The sequence below is a fragment of the Pleurodeles waltl genome, chromosome 2_2 (assembly GCF_031143425.1).
Source record: "Pleurodeles waltl isolate 20211129_DDA chromosome 2_2, aPleWal1.hap1.20221129, whole genome shotgun sequence".
NCBI classification, from domain to species: Eukaryota; Metazoa; Chordata; class Amphibia; order Caudata; family Salamandridae; genus Pleurodeles; species Pleurodeles waltl.
The window spans coordinates 1181371717-1181390953 of NC_090439.1; the positions used below are offsets into that span (position 1 = coordinate 1181371717).

At 39.1% G+C, this 19237-nt stretch overlaps 1 protein-coding gene across 1 annotated transcript in view; it reads right to left on the bottom strand.

Annotated features, from left to right (window-relative positions):
• The window catches only part of LOC138279109 (mucin-22-like), a 386267-nt gene that overhangs the window by 105010 nt on the left and 262020 nt on the right, over nucleotides 1-19237 (bottom strand). Inside the window, exons 28-31 of the mRNA XM_069219373.1 lie at nucleotides 14657-14737; nucleotides 7911-7991; nucleotides 4502-4576; nucleotides 1088-1168 (exon numbers count right to left, since the gene is read on the bottom strand). Of these exons, the coding sequence (XP_069075474.1) occupies nucleotides 1088-1168; nucleotides 4502-4576; nucleotides 7911-7991; nucleotides 14657-14737 (318 nt within the window). The remainder of the gene's footprint in view (nucleotides 1-1087; nucleotides 1169-4501; nucleotides 4577-7910; nucleotides 7992-14656; nucleotides 14738-19237) is intronic.

A 19237-nucleotide genomic window follows, 5' to 3' on the forward strand; every position in this document is an offset into this window, starting at 1 on the left:
TCCATTGTCTGGTGAATTGCTATATCAAAAGTTTTTTTTTTCTTTTGTAATGCCCCTACAATTTCTGTAGTATATTTCAAATAAAATGACTTTTTAGGTTTTCTAAACTCTACCACACATCTCTTTCTAACCCACCTCCCTTTTTAGGTTGAGCATAACAGCGCGGAAGCGCTGCTTTTTTCTATGCATTGTTATCTGTTTGTACTTTTATCCGCACCCCGCTCTCACGCCCATTACTATCGCTCATTCATGGGCTTGCCCTACAAAAATCCTTTGTTATCATTGGTAAATGTTACACGTTTGTCCCTCCTTGGGGCGCTTTGGTTACAGCCTTTGACATCGACCCATTAACATGGCTAATTGCACTTTTGCTGGTATGTTTGATTGCAAGGAAACTTGTTTTTCCTTTTTTGTGTCTCCTTCATGCTCATGGTGTGAGGCTTTGAATCGGGTCGCACCTGTGAAATTGAATTACGTTTCATTTTCAATATATGTGGCAAGAAAAGTCCAGTTAGGGGTTTACAATAATAACAGCTCTAACTCGAGCAAATGAGATACCTATTGCTTTGCAAATGCTTGTTTTTAAATAGAGTCTCTTTTCCTTAAAGAAAAACAGGATGTATTTCAACAAAAAAATGAAAAGTTTTCTTTTCATTAAGAGTAGGCACTGGTCTGTGTACATTCTGCGTGCTCTGCAAAAATGTTGGTGCCCCCATTGACAAAGGGGAAGAGGTCCCCTGGGGGCCCCTTCCAATTTGTGCATTGTTTACTCCTAATTAAAATTTTTGGTAAAATGTGAATGTTTTGCAGCCGTATTCTCGGTCTCATAACATTCGCAAATACCAATGAGAGTGGGTATTTGGAATGGACACTCATCACACACCCCATCCTAATACGGAATCGCAAACCCTATTGTGCAAGTCAGTAAAAAGTTACTGATTCGCAAAATAGGGTTAATACATGTAGAAAGGCTTTTTTAGCAGTAGAAAATAACCCAATATGCCATTTGTGACTGCTAAATTCTTTCATAGATGTTTCCCTCAGTTATCAATAAATCATTCAGCAGAAATAAAGACAGAAAGTGTACCTGTTGTCTCAGAATGTGTGCTGATTGTGGTAGTCGCAGGTGTTGTGGTGCCTGCGGTGGTTGCTGCTGTAGTGCTCATTCCTGTTAAAAACAGATACACAGATTGTCAGTGGTGCAAGTACTGATACTAACTACCGCTCCTTGTAACATTATAATTGTTGAAATAAGTAATAACGCCAATGAGGGAGACAAAAGCGAAACCTCCCAAGCCGACCCATGAAAGAGTAAGTCTCATGAGTGAGACAGGCACCTCTAAAGTGACACGTCAATACATTTTTTAATTTTGAATGTCATTAGGATACATAGACCTTTGACTCTGTTTATGACACACACATCTAGGCGCATTGCTCCCCTCTTCAGGCCTTCACTGGTCATCTTGCTGTTGCTTAGCAACTGGTACTGATGAGGAGAAACTTTGCTCAGACAGTGGTAATGAGTAAAAATGAGAAAATAATGTAGTAATACTAGCATAAATATGTTATGCTGCATAATTTGTCTTCTCTTGCTGTATAATTTAGTCAACCCTACCACACAATTTCATCAACCCATGCTCCATCTTTCCAATAAACCCTTCCTTTAGCAAGGGCAGCTATTTTTAATATGATGACAGACCGTGACGTAACCCATTCTTGAAGCCACTGTCAAGTCCTACCTTTTAAAGTCCACATCTCCCTTTTAAATGATGAAGCCATTGAGCTCAGTGGTTAAATGTGAGGAACCCTTTTGACTCAATTGTGGGTGGTGGCCCACTTGTACATCTATAGCAAAATTACCATAAACAGTTGGGTCCTAAACTTCTGTAAAATGTAGACATCCTAAGAGGAGATTAGAGACCGGACCCCGTTACCTCTGGTTCTTCTGGATAGCACCAGTGACTACATTGGATAGTTGATTTGTGCTTTGAAATATTTAGTGGCACCCCTTTAAATTTCTTAGGTACCGGACAGTCAGTAGCGTACATTTCTTCCATCCTTTCAAAGATTACTTGTTGATAGAGCCTTGCAAAAAACAGTGCAGAAATTGCACACTTGAAAGTTGTGATGCTGTGGACTGTGGCATTCCAGGGTTTCAACCTGCTGAATAGGGTTAAACCACTGATCGCAAGAAAGATCTCAGTTCTGAGCTGTGCATTGTTGCAATTAGCAGTGTTTGACTGAAGTATTATTTCCAGTCTTAACCTGGTGAAAATCATGCAGAGAAACAGTGCAATTTGCAATACGTTTCGAATTATGATTGGGGCACAAATGGTTGTTTTCACCCAAATAGGGATTTGCAAAGTGTCTGAATGACCTGTGTATTTGTTGATGGTGAATCCCCTGCTCTTTGAATAAATAAGGTAGTATCTTCTTTCTTCAAAGGCAATAAGCCATCCAAGGAAAAGTTTTTTAAATAGCCCTTGAAAACATACCAGTATAGCTGTTTCTCACTGAGGCACATCATTGTGATCACTGCTAGTAATGCACAGGCGCCGGCACTTAATTGATGGCTTCAATTCCCTGTTGTCCAAACGAAAGTCCAATACTAGTACTAAATGCTCAGCTTTAGTTGAGCAGAATTGTGTATATTTAGTACAATCTTTAAGTTCATAGACATGGGCCTTTTCATGAGGCGCGAGGCATGGCTAAAGTCTTTAACTTGAAAGGCATGAGCTAAACAAAGTAACTGACCAACCGCTCGATGACAAGACCTCTCTTCGATCCATCCTGGAAGAAATTGCTCAAGCAGTACAACTAAAACACAGACAGCCAAATGGAGGACCACCATCCAGAAGTAGTCATCTGAATCACAGAATCATAGCATTCCTTTTGGTTGTCCATTGCTTTCTAGTCCTGAAAGGAGAGACGTTCTTCTTCAAACTACATCACTACGTACTTCCTCTGTAGCAATTCCTTTGATGATGCCCTGTGATTGTACCTCATTTGCCTATAGACCGGACATTTTATTTCATATATTTCTACCTACGTTTCACACGTTTACAAATAAAACTTTAGCTTACTTTAAACGTGAAATGCTCCATTTAAGCCAGTTTTATAATAGCTAATCTATGTCATCGGATCCATTTGCTCATCCTAATTCGCATGAAGAAATCCAGCAAGGTGAAACTACATCTTCCAGTCTTTCTACAGGTCATTTATTTTTAAGAATGTCAGGTCTTTCTTTCTTGTTCTACATTTGTAAGTTCAGTTAACCAGTTGCTTCATTTAATTGTAGTTCTCTGTGAAAACATATTTTGTTCTTACTTTAATTGTATAAATAAATATTAGACATGTTAAGCTGTGTAGACACCTGATACATAACATGCTTAATGTTTCTGCCTCTGAAGTCCATTGTCTGGTGAATTGCTATATCAAAAGTTATTTTTTTCTTTTGTAATGCCCCTACAATTTCTGTAGTATATTTCAAATAAAATGACTTTTTAGGTTTTCTAAACTCTACCACACTTCTCTTTCTAACCCACCTCCCTTTTTATGTTGAGCATAACAGCGCGGAAGCGCTGCTTTTTTCTATGCATTGTTATCTGTTTGTACTATTATCCGCACCCCGCTCGCACGCCCATTACTATCGCTCATTCATGGGCTTGCCCTACAAAAATCCTTTGTTATCATTGGTAAATGTTACACGTTTGTCCCTCCTTGGGGCGCTTTGGTTACAGCCTTTGACATCGATCCATTAACATGGCTAATCGCACTTTTGCTGGTATGTTTGATTGCAAGGAAACTTGTTTTTCCTTTTTTGTGTCTCCTTCATGCTCATGGTGTGAGGCTTTGAATCGGGTCGCACCTGTGAAATTGAATTACGTTTCATTTTCAATATATGTGGCAAGAAAATTCCAGTTAGTGGTTTACAATAATAAAAGCTCTAACTCGAGCAAATGTGAGACCTATTGCTTTGCAAATGCTTGTTTTTAAATAGAGTCTGTTTTCCTTAAAGAAAAACAGGATGTATTTCAACAAAAAAATGAAAAGTTTTCTTTTATTTTTTTAAGAGTAGGCACTGGTCTGTGTACATTCTGCGTGCTCTGAAAAAATGTTGGTGCCCCCATTGACAAAGGGGAAGGGGTCCCCTGGGGGCCCCTTCCAATTTGTGCATCGTTTACTCCTAATTACATTTTTTGGTAAAATGTGAATGTTTTGCAGCCGTATTCTCGGTCTCATAACATTCGCAAATACCAATGAGAGTGGGTATTTGGAATGGACACTCATCACACACCCCATCCTAATACGGAATCGCAAACCCTATTGTGCAAGTCAGTAAAAGGTTACTGATTCGCAAAATAGGGTTAGAAAATGTAGAAAGGCTTTTTTAGCAGTAGAAAATAACCCAATATGTCATTTGTGACTGCTAAATTCTTTCATAGATGTTTCCCTCAGTTATCAATAAATCATTCAGCAGAAATAAAGACACAAAGTGTACCTGTTGTCTCAGAATGTGTGTCGCTAGTCGCAGGTGTTGTGGTGCCTGCGGTGGTTGCTGCTGTAGTGCTCATTCCTGTCAAAAACAGATACACAGATTGTCAGTGGTGCAAGTTCTGATACTAACTACCGCTCCTTGTAACATTATAATTGTTGAAATAAGTAATAACGCCAATGAGGTAGACAAAAGCGAAACCTCCCAAGCCGACCCACGAAAGAGTAAGTCTCATTGGTGAGACAGGCACCTCTAAAGTGACACGTCAATACATTTTGTAATTTTGAATGTCATTAGGATACATAGACCTTTGACTCTGTTTATGACACACACATCTAGGCGCATAGCTTCCCTCTTCAGGCCTTCACTGGTCATCTTGCTGTTGCTTAGCAACTGGTACTGATGAGGGGAAACTTTGCTCAGACAGTGGTAATGAGTAAAAATTTGAAAATAATGTAGTTAGACTAGCATTAATATGTTATGCTGCATAATTTGTCTTCTCTTGCTGTATAATTTAGTCAACCCTACCACACAATTTCATCAACCCATGCTCCATCTTTCCAATAAACCCTTCCTTTAGCAAGGGCAGCTATTTTTAATATGATGACAGACCGTGACATAACCCATTCTTGAAGGCACTGTCAAGTCCTACCTCTAAAGTCCACATCTCCCTTTTAAATGATGAAGCCATTGAGCTCAGTTGTTAAATGTGAGGAACCCTTTTGACTCAATTGTGGGTGGTGGCCCACTAGTACATCTATAGCAAAATTACTATAAACAGTTGGGTCCTAAACTTTTGTAAAATGTAGACATCCTAAGAGGAGATTAGAGACCGGACCCCGTTACCTCTGGTTCTTCTGGATAGCACCAGTGACTACATTGGATAGTTGATTTGTGCTTTGAAATATTTTGTGGCACCACTTTAAATTTCTTAGGTACCGGACAGTCAGTAGCTTACATTTCTCCCATCCTTTCAAAGATTACTTGTTGATAGAGCCTTGCAAAAAACAGTGCAGAAATTGCACACTTGAAAGTTGTGATGCTGTGGACTGTGGCATTCCAGGGTTTCAACCTGCTGAATAGGGTTAAACCACTGATCGCAAGAAAGATCTCAGTTCTGAGCTGTGCATTGTTGCAATTAGCAGTGTTTGACTGAAGTATTATTTCGAGTCTTAACCTGGTGAAAATCATGCAGAGAAACAGTGCAATTTGCAATACGTTTCGAATTATGATTGGTGCACAAATTGTTGTTTTCACCCAAATAGGGATTTGCAAAGTGTCTGAATGACCTGTGTATTTGTTGATGGTGAATCCCCTGCTCTTTGAATAAATAAGGTAGTATCTTCTTTCTTCAAAGGCAATAAGCCATCCAAGAAAAAGTTTTTTAAATAGCCCTTGAAAACATACCAGTATAGTTGTTTCTCACTGAGGCACATCATTGTGATCCCTGCTAGTAATGCACAGGCGCCGGCACTTAATTGATGGCTTCAATTCCCTGTTGTCCAACGAAAGTCCTATACTAGTACTAAATGCTCAGCTTTAGTTGAGCAGAATTGTGTATATTTAGTACAATTTTTAAGTTCATAGACATGGGCCTTTTCATGAGGCGCGAGGCATGGCTAAAGTCTTTTAACTTGAAAGGCATGAGCTAAACAAAGTAACTGACCAACTGCTCGATGACAAGACCTCTCTTCGATCAATCCTGGAAGAAATTGCTCAAGCAGTACAACTAAAACACAGACAGCCAAATGGAGGACCACCATCCAGAAGTAGTCATCTGAATCACAGAATCATAGCATTCCTTTTGGTTGTCCATTGCTTTCTAGTCCTGGAAGGAGAGACGTTCTTCTTCAAACTACATCACTACGTACTTCCTCTGTAGCAATTCCTTTGATGATGGCCTTAGTGATTGTACTTCATCTGCCTATAGACCAGACATTTTATTTCATATATTTCTACCTACGTTTCACACGATTACAAATAAAACTTTAGCTTACTTTAAACGTCAAATGCTCCATTTAAGACAGTTTTATAATAGCTAATCTATGTCACCGGATCCATTTGCTCATCCTAATTCGCATGAAGAAATCCAGCAAGGTGAAACTACATCTTCCAGTCTTTCTACATGTCATTTATTTTTAAGAATGTCAGGTCTTTCTTTCTTGTTCTACATTTGTAAGTTCAGTTAACCAGTTGCTTCATTTAATTGTAGTTCTCTGTGAAAAAATATTTTGTTCTTACTTTAATTGTGTACATAAATATTAGACATGTTAAGCTGTGTAGACACCTGATACATAACATGCTTAATGTTTCTGCCTCTGAAGTCCATTGCCTGGTGAATTGCTATATCAAAAGTTATTTTTTTCTTTTGTAATGCCCCTACAATTTCTGTAGTATATTTCAAATAAAATGACTTTTTAGGTTTTCTAACCTCTACCACACATCTCTTTCTAACCCACCTCCCTTTTTCGGTTGAGCAGAACAGCGCGGAAGCGCTGCTTTTTTCTATGCATTGTTACCTGTTTGTACTTTTATCCGCACCCCGCCCTCACGCCCATTACTATCGCTCGTTCATGGGCTTGCCCTACAAAAATCCTTTGTTATCATTGGTAAATGTTACACGTTTGTCCCTCCTTGGGGCGCTTAGGTTACAGCCTTTGACATCAACCCATTAACATGGCTAATTGCACTTTTGCTGGTATGTTTTATTGCAAGGATACTTGTTTTTCCTTTTTTGTGTCTCCTTCATGCTCATGGTGTGAGGCTATGAATCGGGTCGCACCTGTGAAATTGAATTACGTTTCATTTTCAATATATGTGGCAAGAAAAGTCCAGTTAGGGGTTTACAATAATAACAGCTCTAACTCGAGCAAATGTGAGACCTATTGCTTTGCAAATGCTTGTTTTTAAATAGAGTCTGTTTTCCTTAAAGAAAAACAGGATGTATTTCAACAAAAAAATGAAAAGTTTTCTTTTCATTTTTTAAGAGTAGGCACTGGTCTGTGTACATTCTGCATGCTCTGAAAAAATGTTGGTGCCCCCATTGACAAAGGGGAAGGGGTCCCCTGGGGGCCCCTTCCAATTTGTGCATTGTTTACTCCTAATTAAAATTTTTGGTAAAATGTGAAAGTTTTGCAGCCGTATTCTCGGTCTCATAACATTCGCAAATACCAATGAGAGTGGGTATTTGGAATGGAGACTCATCACACACCCCATCCTAATACGGAATCGCAAACCCTATTGTGCAAGTCAGTAAAAGGTTACTGATTCGCAAAATAGGGTTAGTACATGTAGAAAGGCTTTTTTAGCAGTAGAAAATAACCCAATATGCCATTTGTGACTGCTAAATTCTTTCATAGATGTTTCCCTCAGTTATCAATAAATCATTCAGCAGAAATAAAGACACAAAGTGTACCTGTTGTCTCAGAATGTGTGCTGCTTGTGGTAGTCGCAGGTGTTGTGGTGCCTGCGGTGGTTGCTGCTGTAGTGCTCATTCCTGTTGAAAACAGATACACAGATTGTCAGTGGTGCAAGTACTGATACTAACTACCGCTCCTTGTAACATTATAATTGTTGAAATAAGTAATAACGCCAATGAGGTAGACAAAAGCGAAACCTCCCAAGCCGTCCCACGAAAGAGTAAGTCTCATGGGTGGGACAGGCACCTCTAAGGTGACACGTCAATACATTTTTTAATTTTGAATGTCATTAGGATACATAGACCTTTAACTCTGTTTATGACACACACATCTAGGCGCGTAGCTCCCCTCTTCAGGCCTTCACTGGTCATCTTGCTGTTGCTTAGCAACTGGTACTGATGAGGGGAAACTTTGCTCAGACAGTGGTAATGAGTAAAAATGAGAAAATAATGTAGTAATACTAGCATAAATATGTTATGCTGCATAATTTGTCTTCTCTTGCTGTATAATTTATTCAACCCTACCCCACAATTTCATCAACCCATGCTCCATCTTTCCAATAAACCCTTCCTTTAGCAAAGGGAGCTATTTTTAATATGATGACAGACCGTGACATATCCCATTCTTGAAGCCACTGTCAAGTCCTACCTCTAAAGTCCACATCTCCCTTTTAAATGATGAAGCCATTGAGCTCAGTGGTTAAATGTGAGGAACCCTTTTGACTCAATTGTGGGTGGTGGCCCACTAGTACATTTATAGCAAAATTACCATAAACAGTTGGGTCCTAAACTTCTGTAAAATGTAGACATCCTAAGAGGAGATTAGAGACCGGACCCCGTTACCTCTGGTTCTTCTGAATAGCACCAGTGACTACATTGGATAGTTGATTTGTGCTTTGAAATATTTTGTGTCACCCCTTTAAATTTCTTAGGTACCGGACAGTCAGTAGCGTACATTTCTTCCATCCTTTCAAAGATTACTTGTTGATAGAGCCTTGCAAAAAACAGTGCAGAAATTGCACACTTGAAAGTTGTGATGCTGTGGACTGTGGCATTCCAGGGTTTCAACCTGCTGAATAGGGTTAAACCACTGATCGAAAGAAAGATCTCAGTTCTGAGCTGTGCATTGTTGCAATTAGCAGTGTTTGACTGAAGTATTATTTCCAGTCTTAACCTGGTGAAAATCATGCAGAGAAACAGTGCAATTTGCAATAAGTTTTGAATTATGATTGGGGCACAAATGTTTGTTTTCACCCAAATAGGGATTTGCAAAGTGTCTGAATGACCTGTGGATTTGTTGATGATGAATCCCCTGGTCTTTGAATAAATAAGGTAGTATCTTCTTTCTTCAAAGGCAATAACCCATCCAAGGAAACATTTTTTAAATAGCCCTTGAAAACATACCAGTATAGTTGTTTCTCACTGAGGCACATCATCGTGATCCCTGCTAGTAATGCACAGGCGCCGGCACTTAATTGATGGCTTCAATTCCCTGTTGTCCAACGAAAGTCCTGTACTAGTACTAAATGCTCAGCTTTAGTTGAGCAGAATTGTGTATATTTAGTAAAATTTTTCAGTTCATAGACATGGGCCTTTTCATGAGGCGCGAGGCATGGCTAAAGTCTTTTAACTTGAAAGGCATGAGCTAGACAAAGTAACTGACCAACTGCTCGATGACAAGACCTCTCTTCGATCCACCCTGGAAGAAATTGCTCAAGCAGTACAACTAAAACACAGACAGCCAAATGGAGGACCACCATCCAGAAGTAGTCATCTGAATCACAGAATCATAGCATTCCTTTTGGTTGTCCATTGCTTTCTAGTCCTGAAAGGAGAGACAGTCTTCTTCAAACTACATCACTACGTACTTCCTCTGTAGCAATTCCTTTGATGATGGCCTTAGTGATTGTACCTCAACTGCCTATAGACCAGACATTTTATTTCATATATTTCTAGCTACGTTTCACACGTTTACAAATAAAACTTTAGCTTACTTTAAACGTCAAATGCTCCATTTAAGCGTTTTTTATAATAGCTAATCTATGTCACCGGATCCATTTGCACATCCTAATTCGCATGAAGAAATCCAGCAAGGTGAAACTACATCTTCCAGTCTTTCTACAGGTCATTTATTTTTAAGAATGCCAGGTCTTTCTTTCTTGTTCTACATTTGTAAGTTCAGTTAACCAGTTGCTTCATTTAATTGTAGTTCTCTGTGAAAAAATATTTTGTTCATATTTTAATTTTATACATAAATATTAGACATGTTAAGCTGTGTAGACACCTGATACATAACATGCTTAATGTTTCTGCCTCTGAAGTCCATTGTCTGGGAATTGCTGTATCAAAAGTCATTTTGTTCTTTTGCAATGCCCCTACAATTTCTGTAGTATATTTCAAATAAAACGACTTTTTAGGTTTTCTAAACTCTACCACACATCTCTTTCTAACCCACCTCCCTTTTTAGGTTGAGCATAACAGCGCAGAAGCGCTGCTTTTTTCTATGCGATGTTATCTGTTTGTACTTTTAACCGCACCCCGCCCTCACGCCCATTACTATCGCTCATTCATGGGCTTGCCCTACAAAAATCCTTTGTTATCATTGGTAAATGTTACACGTTTGTCCCTCCTTGGGGTGCTTTGGTTACCGCTTTTGACATCTACCCATTAACATGGCTAATTGCACTTTTGCTGGTATGTTTGATTGCAAGCAAACTTGTTTTTCCTTTTTTGTATCTCCTTCATGCTCATGGTGTGGGGCTTTGAATCGGGTCGCATGTGTGAAATTGAATTACGTTTCATTTTCAATATATGTGGCAAGAAAAGTCCAGTTAGGGGTTCACAATAATAACAGCTCTAACTCGAGCAAATGTGAGACCTATTGCATTGCAAATGCTTGTTTTTAAATAGAGTCTGTTTTCCTTAAAGAAAAACAGGATGTATTTCAACAAAAAAATGAAAAGTTTTCTTTTAATTTTTTAAGAGTAGGCACTTGTCTGTGTATATTCTGCGTGCTCTGAAAAAATGTTGGTGCCCCCATCGACAAAGGGGAAGGGGTCCCCTGGGGGCCACTTCCAATTTGTGCATTGTTTACTCCTAATTAAATTTTGGGGTAAAATGCGAATGTTTTGCAACTGTATTCTCGGTCTCATAACATTCGCAAATACCAATGAGAGTGGTTATTAGGAATGGACACTCATCACACACCCCATCCTAATACGGAATCGCAAACCCTATTGTGCACGTCAGTAAAAGGTTACCGATTCGCAAAATACGGTTAGTACATGTAGAAAGGCTTTTTTAGCAGTAGAAAATAACCCAATATGCCATTTGTGAATGCTAAATTCTTTCATAGATGTGTCCCTCAGTTACCAATAAATCATTCAGCAGAAATAAAGACACAAAGTGTACCTGTTGTCTCAGAATGTGTGCTGCTTGTGGTAGTCGCAGGTGTTGTGGTGCCTGCGGTGGTTGCTGCTGTAGTGCTCATTCCTGTTAAAAACAGATACACAGATTGTCAGTGGTGCAAGTACTGATACTAACTACCTCTTCTTGTAACATTATAATTGTTGAAATAAGTAATAACGCCCATGAGGTAGACAAAAGCGAAACCTCCCAAACCGACCCATGAAAGAGTAAGTCTCATGGGTGAGACAGGCACCTCTAAAGTAACACGTCAATAAATGTTTAAATCTTGAATGTCATTAGGATACATAGACCTTTGACTCTGTTTATGACACACACCTCTAGGCGCTTAGCTCCCCTGTTCAGGCCTTCACTGGTCATCTTGCTGTTGCTTAGCAACTAGTACTCATGAGGAGAAACTTTGCTCAGACAGTGGTAATGAGTAAAAATTAGAAAATAATGTAGTAAAACTAGCATAAATATGTTATGACGCATAATTTGTCTTCTCTTGCTGTATAATTTAGTCAACCCTACCACACAATTTCATCAACACATGCTCCATCTTTCCAATAAACCCTTCCTTTAGCAAGGGCAGCTTTTTTTTAATATGGTGACAGACCGTGAAGTAACCCATTCTTGAAGCCACTGTCAAGACCTACCTCTAAAGTCTACATCTCATTTCAAATGATGAAGCCATTGAGCTCAGCGGTTAAATGTGAGGAACCCTTTTGACTCAATTGTGGGTGGTGGCCCACTAGTACATCTATAGCAAAATTACCATAAACAGTTGGGTCCTAAACTTCTGTAAAATTTAGACATCCTAAGAGGAGATTAGAGACCGGACCCCGTTACCTCTGGTTCTTCTGGATAGCACCAGTGACTACATTGGATATTTGATTTGTGCTTTGAAACATTTTGCGGCACCCCTTTAAATTTCTTAGCTACCGGACAGTCAGTAGCTTACATTTCTTCCATCCTTTCAAAGATTACTTGTTGATAGAACCTTGCAAACAACAGTGCAGAAATTGCACACTTGAAAGTTGTGATGCTGTGGACTGTGGAATTCCAGGGTTTCAACCTGCTGAATAGGGTTAACCCACTGATCGCAAGAAAGATCTCAGTTCTGAGCTGTGCATTGTTTCAATTAGCAGTGTTTGACTGAAGTATTGTTTCCAGTCTTAACCTGGTAAAAATCATGCCGAGAAACAGTGCAATTTGCAATACGTTTAGAATTATTATTGGGGCACAAATGGTTGTTTTCACCCAAATAGGGATTTGCAAAGTGTCTGAATGACCTGAATATTTGTTGATGGTGAATCCCCTGCTCTTTGAAGAAATAAGGTATTATCTTCTTTCTTCAAAGGCAATAAGCCATCCAAGGAAAAGTTTTTTAAATAGCCCTTGAAAACAAACCAGTACAGTTGTTTCTCACGGAGGCACATCATTGTGATCACTGCTAGTAATGCACAGGCGCCGGCACTTAATTGATGGCTTCAATTCCCTGTTGTCCAACCAAAGTCCTATACTAGTACTAAATGCTCAGCTTTAGTTGAGCAGAATTGTGTATATATAGTACAATATTTAAGTTCATGGACATGGGCCTTTTCATGAGGCACGAGGCATGGCTAAAGTCTTTTAACTTGAAAGTCATGAGCTAGACAAAGTAACTGACCAACTGCTCGATGACAAGACCTCTCTTCGATCCACCCTGGAAGAAATTGCTCAAGCAGTACAACTAAAACACAGACAGCCAAATGGAGGACCACCATCCAGAAGTAGTCATCTGAATCACAGAATCATAGCATTCCTTTTGGTTGTCCAGTGCTTTCTAGTCTTGAAAGGAGAGAAATTCTTCTTCAAACTACATCACTACATACTTCCTCTGTAGCAATTCCTTTGATGATGGCCTTAGTGATTGTACCTCAACTGCCTTTAGACCAGACATTTTATTTAATATATTTCTACCTATGTTTCACACGTTTACAAATACAACTTTAACTTACTTTAAACGTCAAATGCTCCATTTAAGCGAGTTTTATAATAGCTAATCTATGTCACCGGATCCATTTGCTCATCCTAATTCGCATGAAGAAATCCAGCAAGGTGAAACTACATCTTCCAGTCTTTCTACAGGTCATTTATTTTTAAGAATGTCAGAAATATTTTGTTCTTATTTTAATTTTATACATAAATATTAGGCATGTTGAGCTGTGTAGACACCTGATACATAACATGCTTAATGTTTCTGCCTCTGAAGTCCATTGTCTGGTGAATTGCTATATCAAAAGTTATTTTTTTCTTTTGCAATGCCCCTACAATTTCTGTAGTACATTTCAAATAAAATTACTTTTTGGGTTTTCTAAACTCTACCACACATCTCTTTCTAACCCACCTCCCTTTTTAGGTTGAGCATAACAGCGCGGAAGCGCTGCTTTTTTCTATGCGTTGTTATCTGTTTGTACTTTTATCCGCACCCCGCCCTCACGCCCATTACTATCGCTCGTTCATGGGCTTGCCCTACAAAAATCCTTTGTTATCATTGGTAAATGTTACAGGTTTTTCCCTCCTTGGGGCGCTTTGGTTACCGCCTTTGACATCTACCCATTAACATGGCTAATTGCACTTTTGCTGGTATGTTTGATTGCAAGCAAACTTGTTTTCCCTTTTTTGTGTCTCCTTCATGCTCATGGTGTGAGTCTTTGAATCGGGTCGCATGTGTGAAATTGAATTACGTTTCATTTTCAATATATGTGGCAAGAAAAGTCCAGTTAGGGGTTCACAATAATAACAGCTCTAACTCGAGCAAATGTGAGACCTATTGAATTGCAAATGCTTGTTTTTAAATAGAGTCTGTTTTCCTTAAAGAAAAACAGGATGTATTTCAACAAAAAAATGAAAAGTTTTCTTTTCATTTTTTAAGAGTAGGCACTGGTCTGTGTATATTCTGCGTGCTCTGAAAAAACCCATTGACAAAGGGGAAGGGGTCCCCTGGGGGCCACTTCCAATTTGTGCATTGTTTACTCCTAATTAAATTTTGGGGTAAAATGCGAATGTTTTGCAACCGTATTCTCGGTCTCATAACATTTGCAAATACCAATGAGAGTGGTTATTAGGAATGGACACTCATCACACACCCCATCCTAATAGGGAATTCCAAACCCTATTGTGCACGTCAGTAAAAGGTTACTGATTCTCAAAATACGGTTAGTACATGTAGAAAGGCTTTTTTAGCAGTAGAAAATAACCCAATATGCCATTTGTGACTGCTAAATTCTTTCATAGATGTGTCCCTCAGATACCAATAAATCATTCAGCAGAAATAAAGACACAAAGTGTACCTGATGTCTCAGGATGTGTGCTGCTTGTGGTAGTCGCAGGTGTTGTGGTCCCTGCGATGGTTGCTGCTGCAGTGCTCATTCCTGTTAAAAACAGATACACAGATTGTCAGTGGTGCAAGTACCGATACTAACTACCTCTCCTTGTAACATTATAATTGTTGAAATAAGTAATAACACCCATGAGGTAGACAAAAGTGAAAACTCCCAAACCGACCCATGAAAGAGTAAGTCTCATGGGTGAGACAGGCGCCTCTAAAGTAACACGTCAATACATTTTTAAATCTTGAATATCATTAGGATACATAGACCTTTGACTCTGTTTATGACACACACCTCTAGACGCATAGCTCCCCTCTTCAGGCCTTCACTGGTCATCTTGCTGTTGCTTAGCAACTAGTACTCATGAGGAGAAACTTTGCTCAGACAGTGTAATGAGTAAAACTGAGAAAATAATGTAGTAACACTAGCATAAATATGTTATGACGCATAATTTGTCTTCTCTTGCTGTATAATTTAGTCAACCCTACCACACATTTTCATCAATCCATGCTCCATGTTTCCAATAAACCCTTCCTTTTGCTAGGACGGCTATTTTTAATATGACGACAGACCATGAAGTAACCCATTCTTGAAGCCACTGTCAAGTCCTACCTCTAAAGTCTACATCTCATTTTAAATGATGAAGCCATTGAGCTCAGCGGTTAAATGTGAGGAACCCTTTTGACTCAATTGTGGGTGGTGGCCCACTAGTACATCTATAGCAAAATTACCATAAACAGTTGGGTCCTAAACTTCTGTAAAATTTAGACATCCGAAGAGGAGATTAGAGACCGGACCCCGTTACCTCTGGTTCTTCTGGATAGCAACAGTGACTAAATTGGATAGTTGATTTGTGCTTTGAAACATTTTGTGGCACCCCTTTAAATTTCTTAGCTACCGGACAGTCAGTAGCTTACATTTCTTCCATCCTTTCAAAGATTACTTGTTGATAGAGCCTTGCAAACAACAGTGCAGAAATTGCACACTTGAAAGTTGTTATGCTGTGGACTGTGGTATTCCAGGGTTTCAACCTGCTGAATAGGGTTAACCCACTGATCGCTAGAAAGATCTCAGTTCTGAGCTGTGCATTGTTGCAATTAGCAGTGTTTGACTGAAGTATTGTTTCCAGTCTTAACCTGGTGAAAATCATGCCGAGAAACAGTGCAATTTGCAAAAAGTTTAGAATTATTATTGGGGCACAAATGGTTGTTTTCACCCAAATAGGGATTTGCAAAGTGTCTGAATGACCTGAGTATTTGTTGATGGTGAATCCCCTGCTCTTTGAATAAATAAGGTAGTATCTTCTTTCTTCAAAGGCAATAAGCCATCCAAGGGAAAGTTTTTTAAATAGCCCTTGAAAACATACCAGTATAGTTGTTTCTCACTGAGGCACATCATTGTGATCACTGCTAGTAATGCACAGGCGCCGGCACTTAATTGATGGCTTCAATTCCCTGTTGTCCAACGAAAGTCCTATACTAGTACTAAATGCTCAGCTTTAGTTGAGCAGAATTGTGTATATTTATAACAATTTTTAAGTTCATGGACATGGGCCTTTTCATGAGGCGCGGGGCATGGCTAAAGTCTTTTAACTTGAAAGTCATGAGCTAGACAAAGTAACTGACCAACTGCTCGATGACAAGACCTCTCTTCGATCCATCTTGGAAGAAATTGCTCAAGCAGTACAACTAAAACACAGACAGCCAAATGGAGGACCACCATCCAGAAGTAGTCATCTGAATCACAGAATCATAGCATTCCTTTTGGTTGTCCAGTGCTTTCTAGTCCTGAAAGGAGAGACGGTCTTCTTCAAACTACATCACTGCGTACTTCCTCTGCAGCAATTCCTTTGATGATGGCCTTAGTGATTGTACCTCAACTGCCTATAGACCAGACATTTTATTTCATATATTTCTACCTACGTTTCACACGTTTAGAAATAAAACTTTAGCTTACTTTAAGCATCAAATGCTCCATTTAAGCCAGTTTTATAATAGCTAATCTATGTCACCGGATCCATTTGCTCATCCTAATTCGCATGAAGAAATCCAGCAAGGTGAAATTACATCTTCCAGTCTTTCTACAGGTCATTTATTTTTAATAATGTCAGGTCTTTATTTCTTGTTCTACATTTGTAAGATCAGTTATCCAGTTGCTTCATTTAATTGTAGTTCTCTGTGAAAAAATATTTTGTTCTTATTTTAATTTTATACATACATATTAGGCATGTTAAGCTGTGTAGACACGTGATACATAACATGCTTAATGTTTCTGCCTCTGAAGTCCATTGTCTGGTGAATTGCTATATCAAAAGTCATTTTTTTCTTTTGCAATGCCCCTACAATTTCTGTAGTATATTTCAAATAAAACGACTTTTAGGTTTTTCAAACTCTACCACACATCTCTTTCTAACCCACCTCCCTTTTTAAGTTGAGCATAACAGCACGGAAGCGCTGCTTTTTTCTATGTGTTGTTATCTGTTTGTACTTTTAACCGCACCCCGCCCTCACGCCCATTACTATCGCTCGTTCATGGGCTTGCCCTACAAAAATCCTTTGTTATCATTGGTAAATGTTACACGTGTGTCCCTCCTTGGGGAGCTTTGGTTACCGCCTTTGACATCTACCCATTAACATGGCTAATTGCACTTTTGCTGGTATGTTTGATTGCAAGCAAACTTGTTTTTCCTTTTTTGTGTCTCCTTCATGCTCATGGTGTGAGGCTTTGAATCGGGTCGCATGTGTGAAATTGAATTACGTTTCATTTTCAATATATGTGGCAAGAAAAGTCCAGTTAGGGGTTCACAATAATAACAGCTTTAACTCGAGCAAATGTGAGACCTATTGCATTGCAAATGCTTGTTTTTAAATAGAGTCTGTTTTCCTTAAAGAAAAACAGGATGTATTTCAACAAAAAAATGAAAAGTTTTCTTTTCATTTTTTAAGAGTAGGCACTGGTCTGTGTACATTCTGCGTGCTCTGAATAAATGTTGGTGCCCCCGTTGACAAAGGGGAAGGGGTCCCCTGGGGGCCCCTTCCAACTTGTGCATTGTTTACTCCTAATTAAATTTTGGGGTAAAATGCGAATGTTTTGCAACCGTATTCTCGGTCTCATAACATTCGCAAATACCAATGAGCGTGGTTATTAGGAATGGACACTCATCACACACCCCATCCTAATACGGAATCGCAAACCCTATTGTGCAAGTCAGTAAAAGGTTACTGATTCGCAAAATAGGGTTAGTACACGGAGAAAGGCTTTTTTAGCAGTAGAAAATAACCCAATATGCCATTTGTGACTGCTAAATTCTTTCATAGATGTGTCCCTCAGTTACCAATAAATCATTCAGCAGAAATAAAGACACAAAGTGTACCTGTTGTCTCAGAATGTGTGCTGCTTGTGGTAGTCGCAGGTGTTGTGGTGCCTGCGGTGGTTGCTGCTGTAGTGCTCATTCCTGTTAAAAACAGATACACAGATTGTCAGTGGTGCAAGTACCGATACTAACTACCTCTCCTTGTAACATTATAATTGTTGAAATAAGTAATAACGCCCATGAGGTAGACAAAAGTGAAACCTCCCAAACCGACCCATGAAAGAATAAGTCTCATGGGTGAGACAGGCACCTCTAAAGTAACACGTCACTACATTTTTAAATCTTGAATGTCATTAGGATACATAGACCTTTGACTCTGTTTATGACATACACCTGTAGGCGCATAGCTTCCCTCTTCAGGCCTTCACTGGTCATCTTGCTGTTGCTTAGCAACTAGTACTCATGAGGAGAAACTTTGCTCAGACAGTGGTAATGAGTAAAAATTAGAAAATAATGTAGTAACACTAGCATAAATATGTTATGACGCATAATTTGTCTTCTCTTGCTGTATAATTTAGTCAACCCTACCACACAATTTCATCAACCCATGCTCCATCTTTCCAATAAACCCTTCCTTTAGCAAGGGCAGCTATTTTTAATATGATGACAGACCGTGAAGTAACCCATTCTTAAAGCCACTGTCAAGTCCTACCTCTAAAGTCTACATCTCATTTTAAATGATGAAGCCATTGAGCTCAGCGGTTAAATGTGAGGAACCCTTTTGACTCAATTGTGGGTGGTGGCCCACTAGTACATCTATAGCAAAATTACCATAAACAGTTGGGTCCTAAACTTCTGTAAAATTTAGACATCCTAAGAGGAGATTAGAGACCGGACCCCGTTACCTCTGGTTCTTCTGGATAGCACCAGTGACTACATTGGATAGTTGATTTGTGCTTTCAAACATTTTGTGGCACCCCTTTAAATTTCTTAGCTACCGGTCAGTAGCTTACATTTCTTCCATCCTTTCAAAGATTACTTGTTGATAGAGCCTTGCAAACAACAGTGTAGAAATTGCACACTTGAAAGTTGTGATGCTGTGGACTGTGGTATTCCAGGGTTTCAACCTGCTGAATAGGGTTAACCCACTGATCGCAAGAAAGATCTCAGTTCTGAGCTGTGCATTGTTGCAATTAGCAGTGTTTGACTGAAGTATTGTTTCCAGTCTT